General features: G+C 40.2%; 3 protein-coding genes across 4 annotated transcripts; 2 read left to right on the top strand and 1 right to left on the bottom strand.

The window, feature by feature from the left end:
• Positions 1–2,469: 2,469 nt before the first annotated feature.
• On the top strand, positions 2,470–3,249 carry LOC311035756 (protein FAM181A-like; the record flags this gene model as incomplete). Its single annotated transcript, XM_084044162.1, has 1 exon — positions 2,470–3,249. The coding sequence occupies one exon, from the start codon at positions 2,470–2,472 to the stop codon at positions 3,247–3,249; it is 780 nt and encodes a 259-aa protein (XP_083900288.1).
• Positions 3,250–3,922: 673 nt separating this feature from the next.
• On the bottom strand, positions 3,923–9,621 carry LOC311035706 (ankyrin repeat and SOCS box protein 2-like). 2 transcript variants are annotated; one of them, XM_084044079.1, is made up of 8 exons: positions 9,440–9,621; positions 7,734–7,906; positions 7,390–7,545; positions 7,014–7,259; positions 6,107–6,278; positions 5,007–5,613; positions 4,690–4,843; positions 3,923–4,127 (listed from the first exon to the last, which is right to left on the bottom strand). In XM_084044079.1, exons 1-8 carry the CDS (start codon positions 9,601–9,603, stop codon positions 4,009–4,011), a joined length of 1,791 nt encoding a protein of 596 aa, XP_083900205.1. In that variant the 5' UTR covers positions 9,604–9,621; the 3' UTR covers positions 3,923–4,008. The 2 variants fall into 2 exon arrangements, with proteins under 2 accessions (XP_083900205.1, XP_083900206.1); XM_084044080.1 differs by lacking the exon at positions 9,440–9,621 and adding an exon at positions 8,378–8,641.
• Positions 9,622–11,709: 2,088 nt separating this feature from the next.
• On the top strand, positions 11,710–15,012 carry ccdc197 (coiled-coil domain containing 197). The gene is made up of 9 exons (XM_084045180.1): positions 11,710–11,925; positions 12,108–12,147; positions 12,439–12,615; positions 13,264–13,421; positions 13,695–13,777; positions 13,916–14,088; positions 14,199–14,309; positions 14,395–14,511; positions 14,601–15,012. The coding sequence occupies exons 1-9, from the start codon at positions 11,819–11,821 to the stop codon at positions 14,784–14,786; spliced, it is 1,152 nt and encodes a 383-aa protein (XP_083901306.1). The 5' UTR covers positions 11,710–11,818; the 3' UTR covers positions 14,787–15,012.
• The last annotated feature ends 320 nt before the right edge of the window (positions 15,013–15,332 follow it).

Here is a 15,332-nt window from a genome sequence, read left to right on the forward strand (position 1 = left end):
ATTGCTGATAATCAAGGTTAGCTTATTTGAAAAGAGGTTGGATCACATCATGTTTTGTTTAATAGATGGAGAAATGCCTGTTGCTAAGGAGCTATTTAAGAATCAAGAAAATACTGGGCCCAACTGTGTCAACAATCTCTTTAAGAAATGTAGTCGTAACAACATCACATGGTTGATTTCATATGGGATATGATTCAAATGGTGGATTCAAATTACCTTGAATAAAATTCAGTGGTGGGAAAGATTCGCTCAAATTAAATTAGAGAAGGATTTTAACTTTAACTGCCTTTTAAAATATTGTCCCCTTTAGTAGTTATTGTGGTATTTGTGAAGTACATTTGCACATACCTGAAATCTGCATTTACCCATCCTAACTATTTGGAGTAGCAGTGGTGTCCTCTAGATACTATGTACTCATGGGTGCTACTGTACACTATAGAAGGATGTGACTGATTGCATTTGGAAGCTTGGTCAGGTGATGAGCCCCATGGCTCAACAATGCACCCATTATATGCTGCCCTTGTAAGTTATGGTATCTATCAAACATTAGCAACATAGTCGTATATTTTTCTAGATGTTGGCTATGGATCAGTTGCTGTCTTACTGTTTAAATAACTTGTTTGTTACAGCTATCTGCCCGTATAGCTGCTGATATTAGTTTGCAGAGCTAGTAAAACTTAGACTGAAATGGCCTGCAAACCTCTCATCCATCTGTCTTCCAAACTGGCACACAGACAGGGGACACAGTGGGTTTTATTGGTGCCACTGTGCTTCCTCCCTCTTTCTCATTCTCTGTCACTTCAAAAGCACGGGAGTGGCGTGACAGGCCAGGGGAGGGGTGCACCATTGTTAATTGGCCTTTTGAGCAGAACAGAGAGGTGAAGGGGAGAAGAAGAGAGGAGGACAATAGGGTCTCATTGCCTCTTCAGAGCAAGAGGGATGCATCCCTCTAAAGAGATGGTTTGATCAGAGCACATAGACCTGCATGGATCTCACACTCTGAATTAGGGAATGGGACAATAATCAACCATTCAGGCTACAATTACATGTTGGGCCTGCACCCCAAACTAAATTAAAAGGCAAACCGCATGTTGTTTGATACACTGACCCATTAACATGTTATTCCACCTAGGGAGAGAGAGCACTGTTGAATAGCTCCTGCATGCGTGTGGCTCGAACAACATTCTCTGGTCATGGTGCACAACAGGGTGGTAGAGCACATGCTTGCAGTGTAGGTTACTTTACTAGACAAACGGCCTCCTCACATCTCACGCCACGCTGCAGCTAAGAGTACGTGGTTCAATGGAACGATAGGTACTTTTTTTTAAACTTTCAATAAGGGGATGGAGCTCAATTAGCATTTCACAAGTCCCTTTCCTCTTCTATTGCAACCTTCCCTGCCGAGCCATGCTTTCTCTAGGGATTGTCCTGTTTTGGGCTCTTTTTGCCGTTGGCAGGGTGACAGTATTCGAGTGTGCAAACTTGTGCTATTGTCCGCGGGCCAGAGGGAACCATGAGACCCCATAATATGACACAGGAAAATGTTTGCTGATGGCAATTCTATGGGCTTTGTCTAACTCTTTCTCCTTCATGACGACTCGATTTAAGTCTCTAAATGTTTGACTACAAATGCAGGAGTGCTATCCAGCTCCTTTCCCTTTGTCCCGCGAGGTTTGAATGAGTAATTCAGCCTTTGTGTCGCTCGATTGAGGGGGCAAACAGAAAGACAAGATTCTTGAGCGTTCAAGCCCCTTTCCATGGTTATGCACTCTTTAGATCCCCCTCCTCACCAAATCCTACATCTGACATCACTCATGGGGAGGGTGAAGGGATATCCAAAACAGTTAAGAAACTCAAGTTTAATAGTTTTTGTAATAGGCTAATGATGCATGTGTATTTCATCAAGATGTTCACTTACATTTGCACTGTAAAAATGGAAGTGTTGTTTAACGAGCACCCAGAATTACAGAAATACGCTTGTACAAGAAATATTGCATCCCCTAAGCTTTCCAAGGCGGATCTCCATGACAACAATTTGCAATGGTGAAGAATTCGATACCGGGGCACTCTGAGGCTGATTGGGGTGCATTGTGAGGGGCCTGGGGTCGCTGATTGGTTCAAGGAAAGCACCATAACTACAAGGAGTTTATATTCATTCAACTTGTTGAAGTGCTCAAACTGCAGCCTGGAGAGAATCTGTGCTCATACTGTGGCTTGGACAGCGTCTGATTTTGTTCAACCTCTCCGCAGTGAGTATTCTTGTAAAGCCATGTGGAATGAGTTACATCATGCCAGACTTAAGCATAGGCTAATTCAAATGCTTAAATTGTGTGATTTGCTGTGGTGTTAATGCAATAATGTACTCATTCTAAGCACAGCTTGTTAAATGTTTTTTTTCTTCCCCCCTTAAGATCTTCACAATGGACAATATCTTCTAGGATGGATTAACCGATTCAATTCATGGACAAAATGGCAAATCCAGACAGTGAGGTGAAAACATTGCTCAATTTTGTAAATCTGGCATCCAGTGACATCAAGGCTGCTTTGGACAAGTCAGCACCATGCAGACGTTCTGTGGATCATAGAAAATACCTGCAGAAACAACTAAAGCGATTTTCTCAGAAATATTCTAGAGTTCCAAGATGGCACACGCACAGGTCCTCCGAGTTTGGATGCTCCAAACCAGTGGGGACTATTCACCATTCTATGAAGACAAGCGAAAGAGTACATCAAGATATGCAAAATGTAGAGAATGTTAGGAACCCCACAGAAAATGCTAACGATGGCCAGGAGCAGGTGCCCATGAGGAAACGACAACTGCCTGCATCGTTTTGGGAGGAACCTAAGATAACCCAAAATAGAAGAGAGCATCTAGGACTGAAAAGGAGACACGGTGCAACCGAGTTCAGTGACACCGAAAAGAGGAAAAGAGGTTATGATGATGCAAAAGCAGCCTTATCTTCCTCCAGTCGCTCTATCGACAAAGAGACACTGAAACTGGACATGAGCTCTCACAATGTAAGTCTGTGCGGTTGTTGTCCCTTCCAGTACCATGGACACCAGGTGTTCCAGAGTCATATTGTTGTCCCTAATTCACCCGTGGGGCTGTGGGGCAAAGCAATAGGGGCTGAAACAGAGATATCTCAGCATCCATATGGACAGAAAATTCACACACACGTCGTGGTCAAGCCCATACCAACCAAACCCACTGTTGCATCATCAATTTTCAGTGTGTTTGGCTTCATTTAGTCGTGTTTATACACATGCAAAATAATGTAATTGTTAGGCTAATGATTTTAATGTTTCTGTTCCAGAGCCAGGCCTCTCTGTTTCAAACTTTTTTTTCTTACGCACTTATTGCTTGAGGCCACGCTATTGTTTAGTGACGAGGTTGCACTTGAAGGTTGAACGATTTTATTACTTTAATAAAATAGAATGTCTGATGACATTCTATTTCTGAGAATGTTATAGAGACATTGTTGAAAGAATGCCTTTTCTGACCAAGGTCCCAGATCACTGGTCATATATACAAAAATAAACTAAATGAATAGAAATGTAAATATTCTGATTTAGTTCTTTCAATCATGATTGACAGGTTGATTCACGTTGCACATACTGTAATGATTCATAGGTATAACTGAAACAAGTACATTTATTTTAAATAAAATCTTTCTATTCTTTTTGGCAATTTGACTTGCTTTAGTTTAGAAGTTTCTCTTTCTCTCTTGCACCCGCACTCTCACACACAGTGTTAAACATAGTAAATGGCACATTTAACTCGTAATTGTTACAGCTCACATAAATAGACACGAAAAAAAACATTTCCTATTTTAAGAGTGTAAACTTGACTTACAATTGAGGATTAACCCCCCCCCCCCCCCCCACCCCCCCTCAAACCAGCAGATTCATTATTGTCTGATTATCCATCATTATTTATCCTGAGCGTTAATTTAATATTGTACACTCTACACACTGACAATTTCACTTTGAATCAAGTATCAGGTTAGGCTAAAGATATTTGATGAGTCTGTCTGGCAGAGGGAGGCTGTTGACAGACAACAGCCTGTGTCTTCCCAGCTGGGCATTGATCCTTAGCCTGCACAGGTGCATCAGTGGACGAGGTGACACTATAGAGACAAGAAAGGAAGTAAGTCATGATTGATGCAGTCCTATACACAGTAAAATCCTTAGTGTGCATTTATCCATTTGTAACTCAGAGAGTGTACAAATATAACTACATGGACCCCTAAGGATTTTACTGTGTAGAATTATTAATACATCATTTAAAGATAAAGGTTAATAAATGGTAAAATATGCATATGTTGTATATAGCGCCTTTATCCAAAGCTCTCTCTGTGTGTGTGTGTGTGTGTGTGTGTGTGTGTGTGTGTGTGTGTGTGTGTGTGTGTGTGTGTGTGTGTGTGTGTGTGTGTGTGTGTGTGTGTGTGTGTGTGTGTGTGTGTGTGTGTGTGTGTGTGTGTGTGTGTGTGTGTGTGTGTGTGTGTGTGTGTGTGTGTGTGGTGAGAGCAGACGAGAAATTTCAAAGAGTGGGATTTGGTAAAATAGATCTGCAAAGATCTACAACAATATAGAGTGGTACTTTGTCTTATGATGAAATAAAAAAACTAAACAATTGGTCTTGGTTGAAAGGATTAAAGTTAAAGGAAAATTGCATTATATTTCACTTACATAGTTTGGTCTTTATGTCCATCCATTCCTCTTGGGTGTCCAGGAGTTCAGTGAGCCTGGAACACAGCTGAACTTGACCCACATAGTCCAGCAGCAGGTCTACAATTGGACCCGCCCCATTACGCCCAGCCATGGTTGAAAGCCATTCACAGAACTGGGGGTAAAAGAGATGCACCATGTTTCAGTAATTGTCTTAAAGTGTGTCTATACTGTGCATAATTGGTTATTATATACGGTATATGTGTATCTATATATGTAGATATTTGTAAATCTATGAAGTAGACAATTATCTCATTGTTCTTGCAAATGTAAAGCACCTGTATTGCCCCTTCTGGTGGTTTTGTGCAGGTTAAAGGAGGTACTCCATCATTATGCAGAACAGTCTGTCCATTTCCAGCACCAGTACTCATGTAAGATCTCCTGGAGGGTGGGTGAGGTGCATTGCCATATGTACAGGTAAAGCAGCTGAGGGCATTGCACCCGTTGTCCAAAAGGCACTTGAGCAGAGTGAGATTATTCATACACAGTGCAACAGCACCAGGGAAAGTGGTAGGATAAGCTGGGATGCTGGTGTTGACATCAGCTCCTTTTTCCAGGAGTAGGGACATGGTTCTGACACAGCCCTGCCTTATAGCCATTAGTAAAGGGCTTACTGGGTCCAGACTCAGACTAGCCCCAGCGTTCAGCAACAGTTCTGCTGTCTCTGTGCTGCTATTGGCTATAGCAAAGTAAAGGGCCGTGGTACGTTGATCAGCATACTGGATGGAGTGGCTGGGGGACAGTGTGGCGTTGACATCGGCACCTGTTTTGAGCAGCACAGCTGCCACCATGTGTCGGTTGTGCTCTGCTGCCAGGTGGAGGGGGGTAATCCAACTGTGACGAAGCCTGGCTCGACTCGTCACAGGGACAAGGAGGGACACAATCCTGTAGACATGACATGAAGATGTTTTTAAAACCACTTTAAACCTGGTGTCCCTATTTTGGGCATGTCATTACAGGCCAACATAAAAAAAGCAGATCTACATATCTAAAGTATAAAATAGGGTTTAAAGATGCAATCCATAAAGTTTTTTAGTGAATCATTTTGACCAATCTGATTGGTAAAATATGTTAATACTATATAACTAACACCGCTGTGGGGGTTGTAGATGGTCTAACTGCTTTTAGGTATTGCATGAAGGTACCCAGGTTCAAGGACATGAAAGTAACAGGTCAGAAATGCAAGGTACTTTTTTTGACAGACTGAGCAGTTTCTATGGTCATTGGTACAGCTCCAGTTTCAAGCATTGAACTATACTATATTATTGAACTATATTATTACATCTAACAATTAAAGAAATGACCAAAATCTAAGTGTAAATGCTGCAGCTGTATTCAAAACTTAGTATAATAAACAAGCTGTGGTTTCTTAACTCACTCATGGTGTCCATACTGAGCAGACATATGCAGAGGTAGCAGTCCTGAGTTTGTGGGCTTGTTGGCATCTGCGTTGTTAATGAGCAACATGGCAGTTATCTCCTTGTGTCCATTTTTACTTGCCTCGTACAGTGCTGTTACCCCATCACATGTCTGCATGTTCACATCAGCACCTAAACAAAAGCATTCCACCTTTACATCTTGAGGATTACCATGATAATAATAATAATAATAATAATAATAATAATAATAATAATAATAATATTTGTATACCACGTATTAAACAGAGTTATAAAGTGTTTCACACAGTATCAAATATAAAAAACATCAACACGTTGTGTGCAAGAAAAAGAGCATAAAACATAAGAACACAAAAACAAACTGTAATCAGGTAGTAAAAGTAAGTCTATAAAAGTGTGTTTTAAGAAGTGATTTGAAAGTGAACACTGAATTTGCTTGCATGATCTCCTCAGGCAGGTCATTCCAAAGTACTAACTGGGGCCTTGGTGGCAAAGGCCTGATCGCCTTTTGTCTTCAGTCAAGACTTTGTAATGACCAGAAGGGCCCTGCCCGAGGATCTCAGGCTGTGCCTCCTGCTCATACGGGGTTAAAAGTCCATGCAGGAGGGGGCTAGATTGCGCAGTGTCTTAAAAGTAATCAATAAAATCTTTAAATCAATACTAACCAATGAAGGGAGGCTACAATTAATGGTGATTGATTGCATACTTTAGTAGTCAGAAATGTAAGCAGCACTTGGTACAGTCAATCAATAAGGCTAAAAATCTGCTGTATTAATCTAACTTAAGAGTGTACAAATTGTGTACACATTTACCGTGTTATGCAATATCAAAGCGGATATGTTGTACGTAGAAAAAGCAATAGAACACAATCAAACAGTGAATGCCTACCTTTCCCAATAAGGTAACACAACACCTGGAGGTGTCCCTGCTGAGCTGCTATGATGAGCGGCGAGATGCTGTAGGTGTGTGGTGGGTTGAGTGTGGCTCCATCTCTCAGAAGCATCTCACAGATGACTGTATTGTTCCTGGACACTGCCTCGTGGAGCGCTGTCCAGCCTTGACCACAGCGCTGGTTGACAGAGGCACCAAAGGACAGAAAGAGGCTCACCATGTCTTCATTATCCCGTTCACAGGCTGTGGGACCAGAAATAATACAGTAACACAACACTTATTTTATAGGGATGTACTGTACAGTATGGGCAGAAGTAAAGGCGCTGGTTCCTTTTGTATTTTGCATACATTCAAATTGATTCTATGGGCGTACCTTTGTACAATGGGGTTTCTTTGTTCTTGTTGCTGATATCGGGGTCTGCACCTGCCTCCAGAAGGCACCGCACACAGGACAGGTGTCGGCCGGACACAGCCAGAAGCAAGGCTGTCTGCTCCTGCAGGGTGCGCTTATCTACTGAGACTGGATGGGCTAGAGTAGAAAAGATTCCACGAAATGACTTGTTTACATACAGTATTTGTTTATTAACAGTACAACCATTACCTGATTGAAAAGAATAAACCGTATGTTTTTTCATTGTTACATGCACTGAAAGTCCATCGGTTTGAAAGGAATTGCTTTCCAACTGACAGACTTTCAATGATGCTTTCAGTATTTACCCTGCAGTAGTGTCTTCATGCACTCTGTCTCTCCACAATAGGCTGCCTCGTGCAGAGGTATCCACCCATCACTGTTCTCCTTCATCAGGTCTTGTGGACTAGAGACTGCAAGATCATTCACAGCCTTTTCATCTCCTCTCCTGATAGCCAAGATGACTGGATCAGCAGCATCCCTTTCAAAACAGAACATTCCAATCAATTTATTTTGATTCAATTTTAATGTTTTGTCAGTGATTGTCAATAGTGGATATTATGCACTTGGCTATTTATAAACTATTATTATCTACAGAGTATGTTATGCTTGGTTGCCAATGCTTCTCAGCACAGGCTAGCCACATCTGCACTTTCAACCTATCTATACATTGGCTATTTGAAATTAGCCGATCTACAAGCTCACAATGGAACACATTGTGAGCTTGTAGATCTGCTATTTGTCTGCTATAAGTCTCGAAAGAACAACACAAATCTGGTATCTTAGCTGTGTCAAGCTATAAGATCCCATAAAAGACTATCGACCTTAAATTGCCTTTTCTGCCTACATAGTTTGTATTACTGTGGAAAACAAGGACATCCAAGACCCTCTGTCTGAACATTGTAAATTGCCACATTACCGCCGTGTCTGTCAAATGCAACAAAAGACTCACTCGCACTCTGACGTGCCGTCGCTCAGCCGTCGCCTGTCAGTGCATCTCGTCCTATCGCCGGGCCGTTTCGCCGACGCGGATTTGCTCTTATTCCCGACATTACGAAATTGTGACAAGTACTCTGAATACCTGAATTTCGTCATTGTGGCTCCAGTGTTCGCTACAATGTGACGGTGAAGCAATGACGATCATCTGTGGAGGGGACACATTCACAGCAGCGGGGGGGCTCAGCTGTGCTCTTGGATTATTTTAGGACCGTATTGTCACGCGGGAGGTGACGGCATATCCATATATGTCAAGACACTCCAACATTGAGAGATAAGGGAGACAGATGGGAGATAACGTGTAGGCCAATTCCCTGACACTCTTAAAAAAAAGAAAGTAGGCCTAGATGACATGAAATGCAGAAAACACTAGTGCAGACAGACCACATCAACGTTTGATCTTTAGCAATACATTTAGCATGTATGCAAGATTTATCAACATCCTACTGCATATAACTATGGAAATTACTTTGAAACAGCCGATAAGCATTATGAGATGGAAGTAAAGATATGAAGTATAATGACAATTATAGGCTATGGGTTGAAAAGATCTGACAATATTTTCTCACTGTGCTATAATTTTATGATGTCCGGCGGGATTTTTAAAACGTGCGTGTTAATTATGTCAAATGCTGTATTACCATTTGGCTATGTTTCTGCATGACTACGCCACCAAATTAACCATAACCAACCAAGTGCATTATAACAGTCAGTCAAATACCTTCACTGCTGATATAGACAGCGATGTGTAATGCTTTTTATACATTAAGTATAAAAAGCATTACAAGCTATCAAACTCTGTCATTAAGCATGGCAATTCAGGACTTAAGTTTGATCATCTGCAACAACAAAAAGCTGTTAACTCATGCAGTAGGCCTACAGCAGTCTGCAAAACTTTTAGTTTAAACTGATTAAGTTTAACCTAAATGTTATTCATTAGATAAATACACCACTTCAATAGTTTATGCACAAATGGCTTGAACTTATGCATTAGCCTACGTATGTGACCTCTGCTCACCTTAAAGGGTTTATTGTTGAAGTGAGGAAATCATGAGAATAGGTGGTAAACCTGGCTCTTTTGCCAATGTTCATTCTCTGGTATATCATCCTGGATTGTGGAACTGAGATCATCACAGAAGTAGTTACTGTGTGGTATCCAAGGACTGAGCCTGCTGTCCTCATAGCCCAGTTATGATGTTAGATGATACTGCAGGAAAAACATGGACCAGAACACAAAGATATTACAATCATAGTCTTAATAATTAACACAAAAATGTAGTAGTATAGCCCATCAAATGTCCCTGGGGTAAAACTCAAAAAAATAGGAATAAGTGCACATACAGTCATGTAATTTCCACATGTGTAGTAAGGTACAGTAGGGGCTGCTGAGCTACACTCCCAGAGAGAGAGCACCAGCTCCAGCCATGCATGGCTGCCTTTTAAGGGAATGTTCTACTTTGTTTAGTTCCACTTGATTCTGCTGCTCCAAAGGCTACACACACACACACACACACACACACACACACACACACACACACACACACACACACACACACACACACACACACACACACACACACACACACACACACACACACACACACACACACACACACACACACACACACACACACACACACACACACACACACACACAGACGTGAGGCACTGAGGCTGTAAAGTGTTTTGAGAGTTATGGATATATCCATAACTCTCAAAACACTACGATGACACAGAGCTTAGATAAGTGTCTTAGGGGCATTTATTGACCCATGACTCATTCGGTGAAATTACCACATTGTAAAATCCTTTGTGTATTCCATTTTGGTTCCATTTGTACAGTGTACACTCTCAGGGTTCAATTAAAACTCAGGATTTTACTGTGCAGAGAATTAAGGGAAAACATTCTTTCTCCAGATGATAAAACACATAACCCATAATACATTTGAATACATTGACCAAGAGAGAGAGAGAGAGAGAGATAAAACCATATATTCAGTTTTTTTTTTTTTTTTTTAAACAATTCTTCATAAAGAAGACTCAGACTTGCTTGATTAATTGGCACATTTTATTCAACACACAAAAAAGTAAACAGAGGAAAGTAGAAGAAAATAGTTAAATGAAATGCTTTGAAACAATAAACACAAATTAAATGGTGCATGTTCAAAAAGGAGTAGGAAGAAGCTTACACACTCTGTACCACTTCATATCATATGTATACCCCATACTATATATTACATGTATACTCATAAGCTATATATAATACACATATGTACTTATACTTACTATATATTACATATCTATAAATGTACATCATGCACTCATATATGCGTATTTATAATTACTATATTCCATACATAAATGCATCATGCATTCACTTGTATTTTACTTATACTGTACATACTTACATAGTCATCTCACACCATATTGTACATAGTAGGCTACCATACTCACTTATAAACTTATCTTTGACTTTGTTTCTGATCCAGTGCATGCATGCCGCAGTCTGTATCTCATCTTCATGTGTTTGACAAATGGAGGCTATTGTCCTGCCCTGTGTGAATTATGTGTCTATAATTAGGCTATCTCAGTTATAGGCAACACAATATCATTAACATCAGCACCAGGCATGTAGGTCACCTTACCAATTACAGATGCTAGTTCCACTATGCTTCTTTGGAAGTGTTCCCGGACTTGGATCCTGCTGTTTGTGTGACAAGAACAAGTCTCTCAGCATATCTGTACAACTGGATGGACAAGCCCATCATACTGCAAATTTCAGAGCTTCACTGCATAATGGTAGGCAATTAGGTAGTCAGACACAACTTTGGTTATTGACAAAGCATATTGCACCACACCAGTGGTGCAAAGTAACTAAGTACATTTACTCAAGTACTGTACTTAATTACTTTTGAGGTATTTTTACTTTACCAGAGTATTTCCAATTTTCAGTACTTTTACTCTTACTCCTACATCTCTGAGGCAAATATTGTACTTTTACTCCTCTACAATTATTTGACAACATTAGTTACTTATTACTTTGTAGATTTTTATTATTATTACAAAACATACATTAACCACCCCTCCCTCTCTCTCTCTCTCTCTCTCTCTCTCTCTCTCTCTCTCTCTCTCTCTCTCTCTCTCTGAAATGGAACGCCCCCTGGCAGTTGCTATGGTAACGGAGAAACGATCCCGGTGCATTCCCTAAAGTCTTGCCGTTGGTTCCTCGGAAACCGAACACAATCTAGGAAAAACAGCCCGGAAAAGACACGCTTACGATTTGTATAAACAAACCACAAAGTTACAAAGAATTGCCACTTTTCAGGAATTTTGCTCAACTGTTTACGCCACAGGAAACTTGGAAAATAAAAAGTTGAAAAGCTGAAAAAAGAGAAACATGGCGAATTCCTCTCTTCATTTCTTAGATAAAAATGACCCTCGTCTAAAGCTGATAGTGGAAAATAGAATGAGAAACATTTTTGTAACGCAGTTGGAAGAGACCAGGTAGGCCTTTGCTTTTATTATCCGCAGCCTATTCAATTTGAACACATTGCTTCTAGGATGGCTGTAGCAAATTCATAGTTATGTTTCTGATAATAAATGTTTCCAACAATGAATTGTTTTAATCCATTTAAAATGATAGCCTATAAATAATTTGATAATACATAATTTTCTACCATATACAGACAAGAAGAAAATGTCAACCACATACCTGTTATAACAGAGGTAAGAAATTAATTAGAACAAGCAAATGAAAAGTCCAGATGTCTTTTAACAGATATTTTGTTGCTTGTGATGATGCACCAGAGCCCTTGGCACTAGATGTAAAATTAAGCAAAACACAAAATCTGTGTTGTTAAAATGATTCAAAAAGGGTTAAAGTAGCTAAACTGATTTTGATGCTATATTTTGCCGGGGACCCCCTGGAACCTCATCAAGGACCCCTGGGGGTTCCCCTGACTCCACATTGAGAACCACTGTTTTACACTGATGAAAATTAAGTCATTTTATCCATAGACTGCCAGTCAAATCTTGGAGACGGGTGTAAACACCTTGCAAAAGACTCTGGTGGTGAAGAAGCAGAGTGAGTTGGATGAGGTGGATGGGCAACTAGCACATAAACGGCAAGAGTTTAAAGATCACATGCAGGCCCTGGCTCGGAGGAGAGCTGAAATGGAACAACAACATCAGGAGGTCAGTCTGCTAGCCTTCTGCAGAACCACAGTGTTAACATGTTGTGTTAAATGTTGTCTGGTATGGGAACTGTACAGAGGATAGTGAGAGCAGCAGAGAAGATCACAGGTGTCTCTCTCCCCCCCATATATCTGACATATACACAGACCGATGTGTCAGAGAGGCCATAAACATAATGACTGACTCCTCCCAGTCTCCCACCCTTCCCACCATCTCTTTAAACTATAGCATCAGGGCAAGCACCAGTAGGCTGTCCAACAGTTTCTACCGCCAAACCATCAGAACCCTGAACGCTCGCCATACAACTGCCCCCAAAACCAACATATTGAGATGAATAGCACTTTTAAATAGTGCTGTATCTATATTGCACTTTGAATGCATCAGCACTTTTTTAGTTTTGACCATGTTGTCTGCTCTCTCTCTACTTTGCCTCTTTTTAATGTGTTGTTGTTTTTAAACGTGACCAGCACCATGAGTAGCGGAGAACAGTATTTTGCTCCCTTGCATGCCTAGTGTGTATTATGGAAGTATAACAATAAAACTGTACTGTATATTTCAGTTAGTGATGGAAGTTGAGTTGACATTGACAAAGTTGACAAAGTGAAGTAAATAAACTAGACACCCTCTGGGTTTGTGTCTTCATTCTAGACCAAGGATAAAGCTAAGAAATTTGAGAGGTTTGTGGAAGATAATGAAGTGAAGCGCCATCGAGCTGTGAAGAAGTATCAGGTTGCCAAGAAGCAGAACATTCAGAAGCAAAGAGAAATAGAACACTTGACAGAACAGCTGGAGAAACTTCAGGTCAGGTAAGAGATTTGATCATTGCCTTCCTAATATGACGATAAAAACAAATATTACATTAATGTGTTACTAACAATTCTTGTCTGATGCTCTGACAATGACATTTTATTCAGTGGGATCTTCATCACCTGTCTAAGATTCCATTGGCTTTCAAAACACTGTCACTGTCATTGACTAAATGTTGGAACATCAGAGAAGAGCTGCAAGCCATCTTTATTATTTGGATATTACTCATTTGTTAATTTTTCACCTCAGCTTACCCCCATCTTACCCTACAGAAAACACGATTTGAAAGAGAAAGTGGCGAAATACAAAATCTATGAGGACTATCTGATGAAAATACTACATTTTCTCCCTGAGAGTAAGTTCACTGTCAAGTTCGTGTTTACTCCATGAGTGGAATTCAGTGTCAGCCTGCCCAGCTTGTTTGGCTAGCTTGACGTAATCACTTAATTATACTCTGGCAGTAAGACGTGCTGTGTTGTATGATGTCATTCAGAATACCTTGAGTATGGGTCTGATTCTTTGGTTATGCCAATCATTCGGCGCCACGACACTCTGTCCATCACCCACCAGGACCTGGTGCAGCGTGTGGGGCGGCTGGTAGAGGAGTTGGAACAGGGTCAGCGTCAAATGGAGATCCTGAAGCAGGAACACAACACCAACAAGCTGGTGGGGCATAGAATTCATATACAAACATGCTTACATACCACTGGCATATGCAACATTTCTACCATGGACAGTGTGAATGTCTTTTGGTGTTCACTACATTTTTCTAGCAGATGACCAACAAGGAACTGTCTGAGCTCCAGATTCAGTGGGACATCCTCAGGGAGAAGAACAAACAGAGAGAAATGAATGTGCTGATGGATGAAGGTCAATCCAGAGACCAGGTGTGTATTAAAATGTAACTTGATTAATGTGTAGATGTGACCTTTGCATGGACGTGCTCTCACAAATACTGTTATGCTGTTTCAGGTTGAAGAATTTGCAAGGTTGCTTATTGCTATGAAGAACCTTGGAGAGCAGTGCTACTTAGAAACCTATGATCCTCTTGAAGACATGGACCTGTTGACAATGTTGGACATGATAAAGGTACTGTAGTGTCTCTTGGTATTAGTTGGACATTTACAAAACTCAAACTGCCATTCTCAACTCTTGCCTATTCTCATCTGCAATTTCAGGAGTACATTCTGGAAATGGCAGACAGAGAGAAGAAAGCTGCAAGACTGATGGCGTCTGGGTCTGCAGTGACATTTGTCACTGATTTAGCAAACAAAAGAGAGTCGGCATCATTGAAGATCAGCAACAGTAGAACAGAACTTAAAAGTTCAAGTAAAGCCAGTGGGAAGAGTGGAATGTCAAGTTGACAAGAAAAAATAGAATAAAAATAAAATATTTGGTATGGAAAATGCAAATAAATGTACTTTGACTTGTATCATTATGAATACAAGGTTTTGTGTGCAGGTCAACTTCATTTCATTTGTAAATATACATTTATTTGCTACAAGTATATTCATTCTTGCTATTCAAGGCTTTTGTCTGGCGGAGTTAATTAAATAATTAGTGATTTGAAACGGGTAATTCCAAGTTCAACAGGTGATTGTTATAATGATTCAGTACAAAACAGATATGTAAATGTCTTGTTCTAAAGAGGAATTACAGCATTACAAAAATAATCAAAATTGAAGTGTTTATAAAAATCCTGACGTAAAACATCAAATAATGTGCTGCTGTATTGTTTTCACTTTAACATGGTTCACTTTTTTTTAACATAACCCTACTTTTTTGTAGGCATTAAAACAAGTTTTAAAATTTGTTCTGCAATATTTCACCCCTTGTTTGAAACAAGTAAACAAGTATCATGTCAAATGTGTAAACAAGAAATATGAACATTTGTGCAATATTTCACTATG

The sequence above is a fragment of the Gymnoscopelus microlampas genome (assembly GCF_963454915.1).
Source record: "Gymnoscopelus microlampas genome assembly, chromosome: 20".
Lineage (NCBI taxonomy): Eukaryota > Metazoa > Chordata > Actinopteri > Myctophiformes > Myctophidae > Gymnoscopelus > Gymnoscopelus microlampas.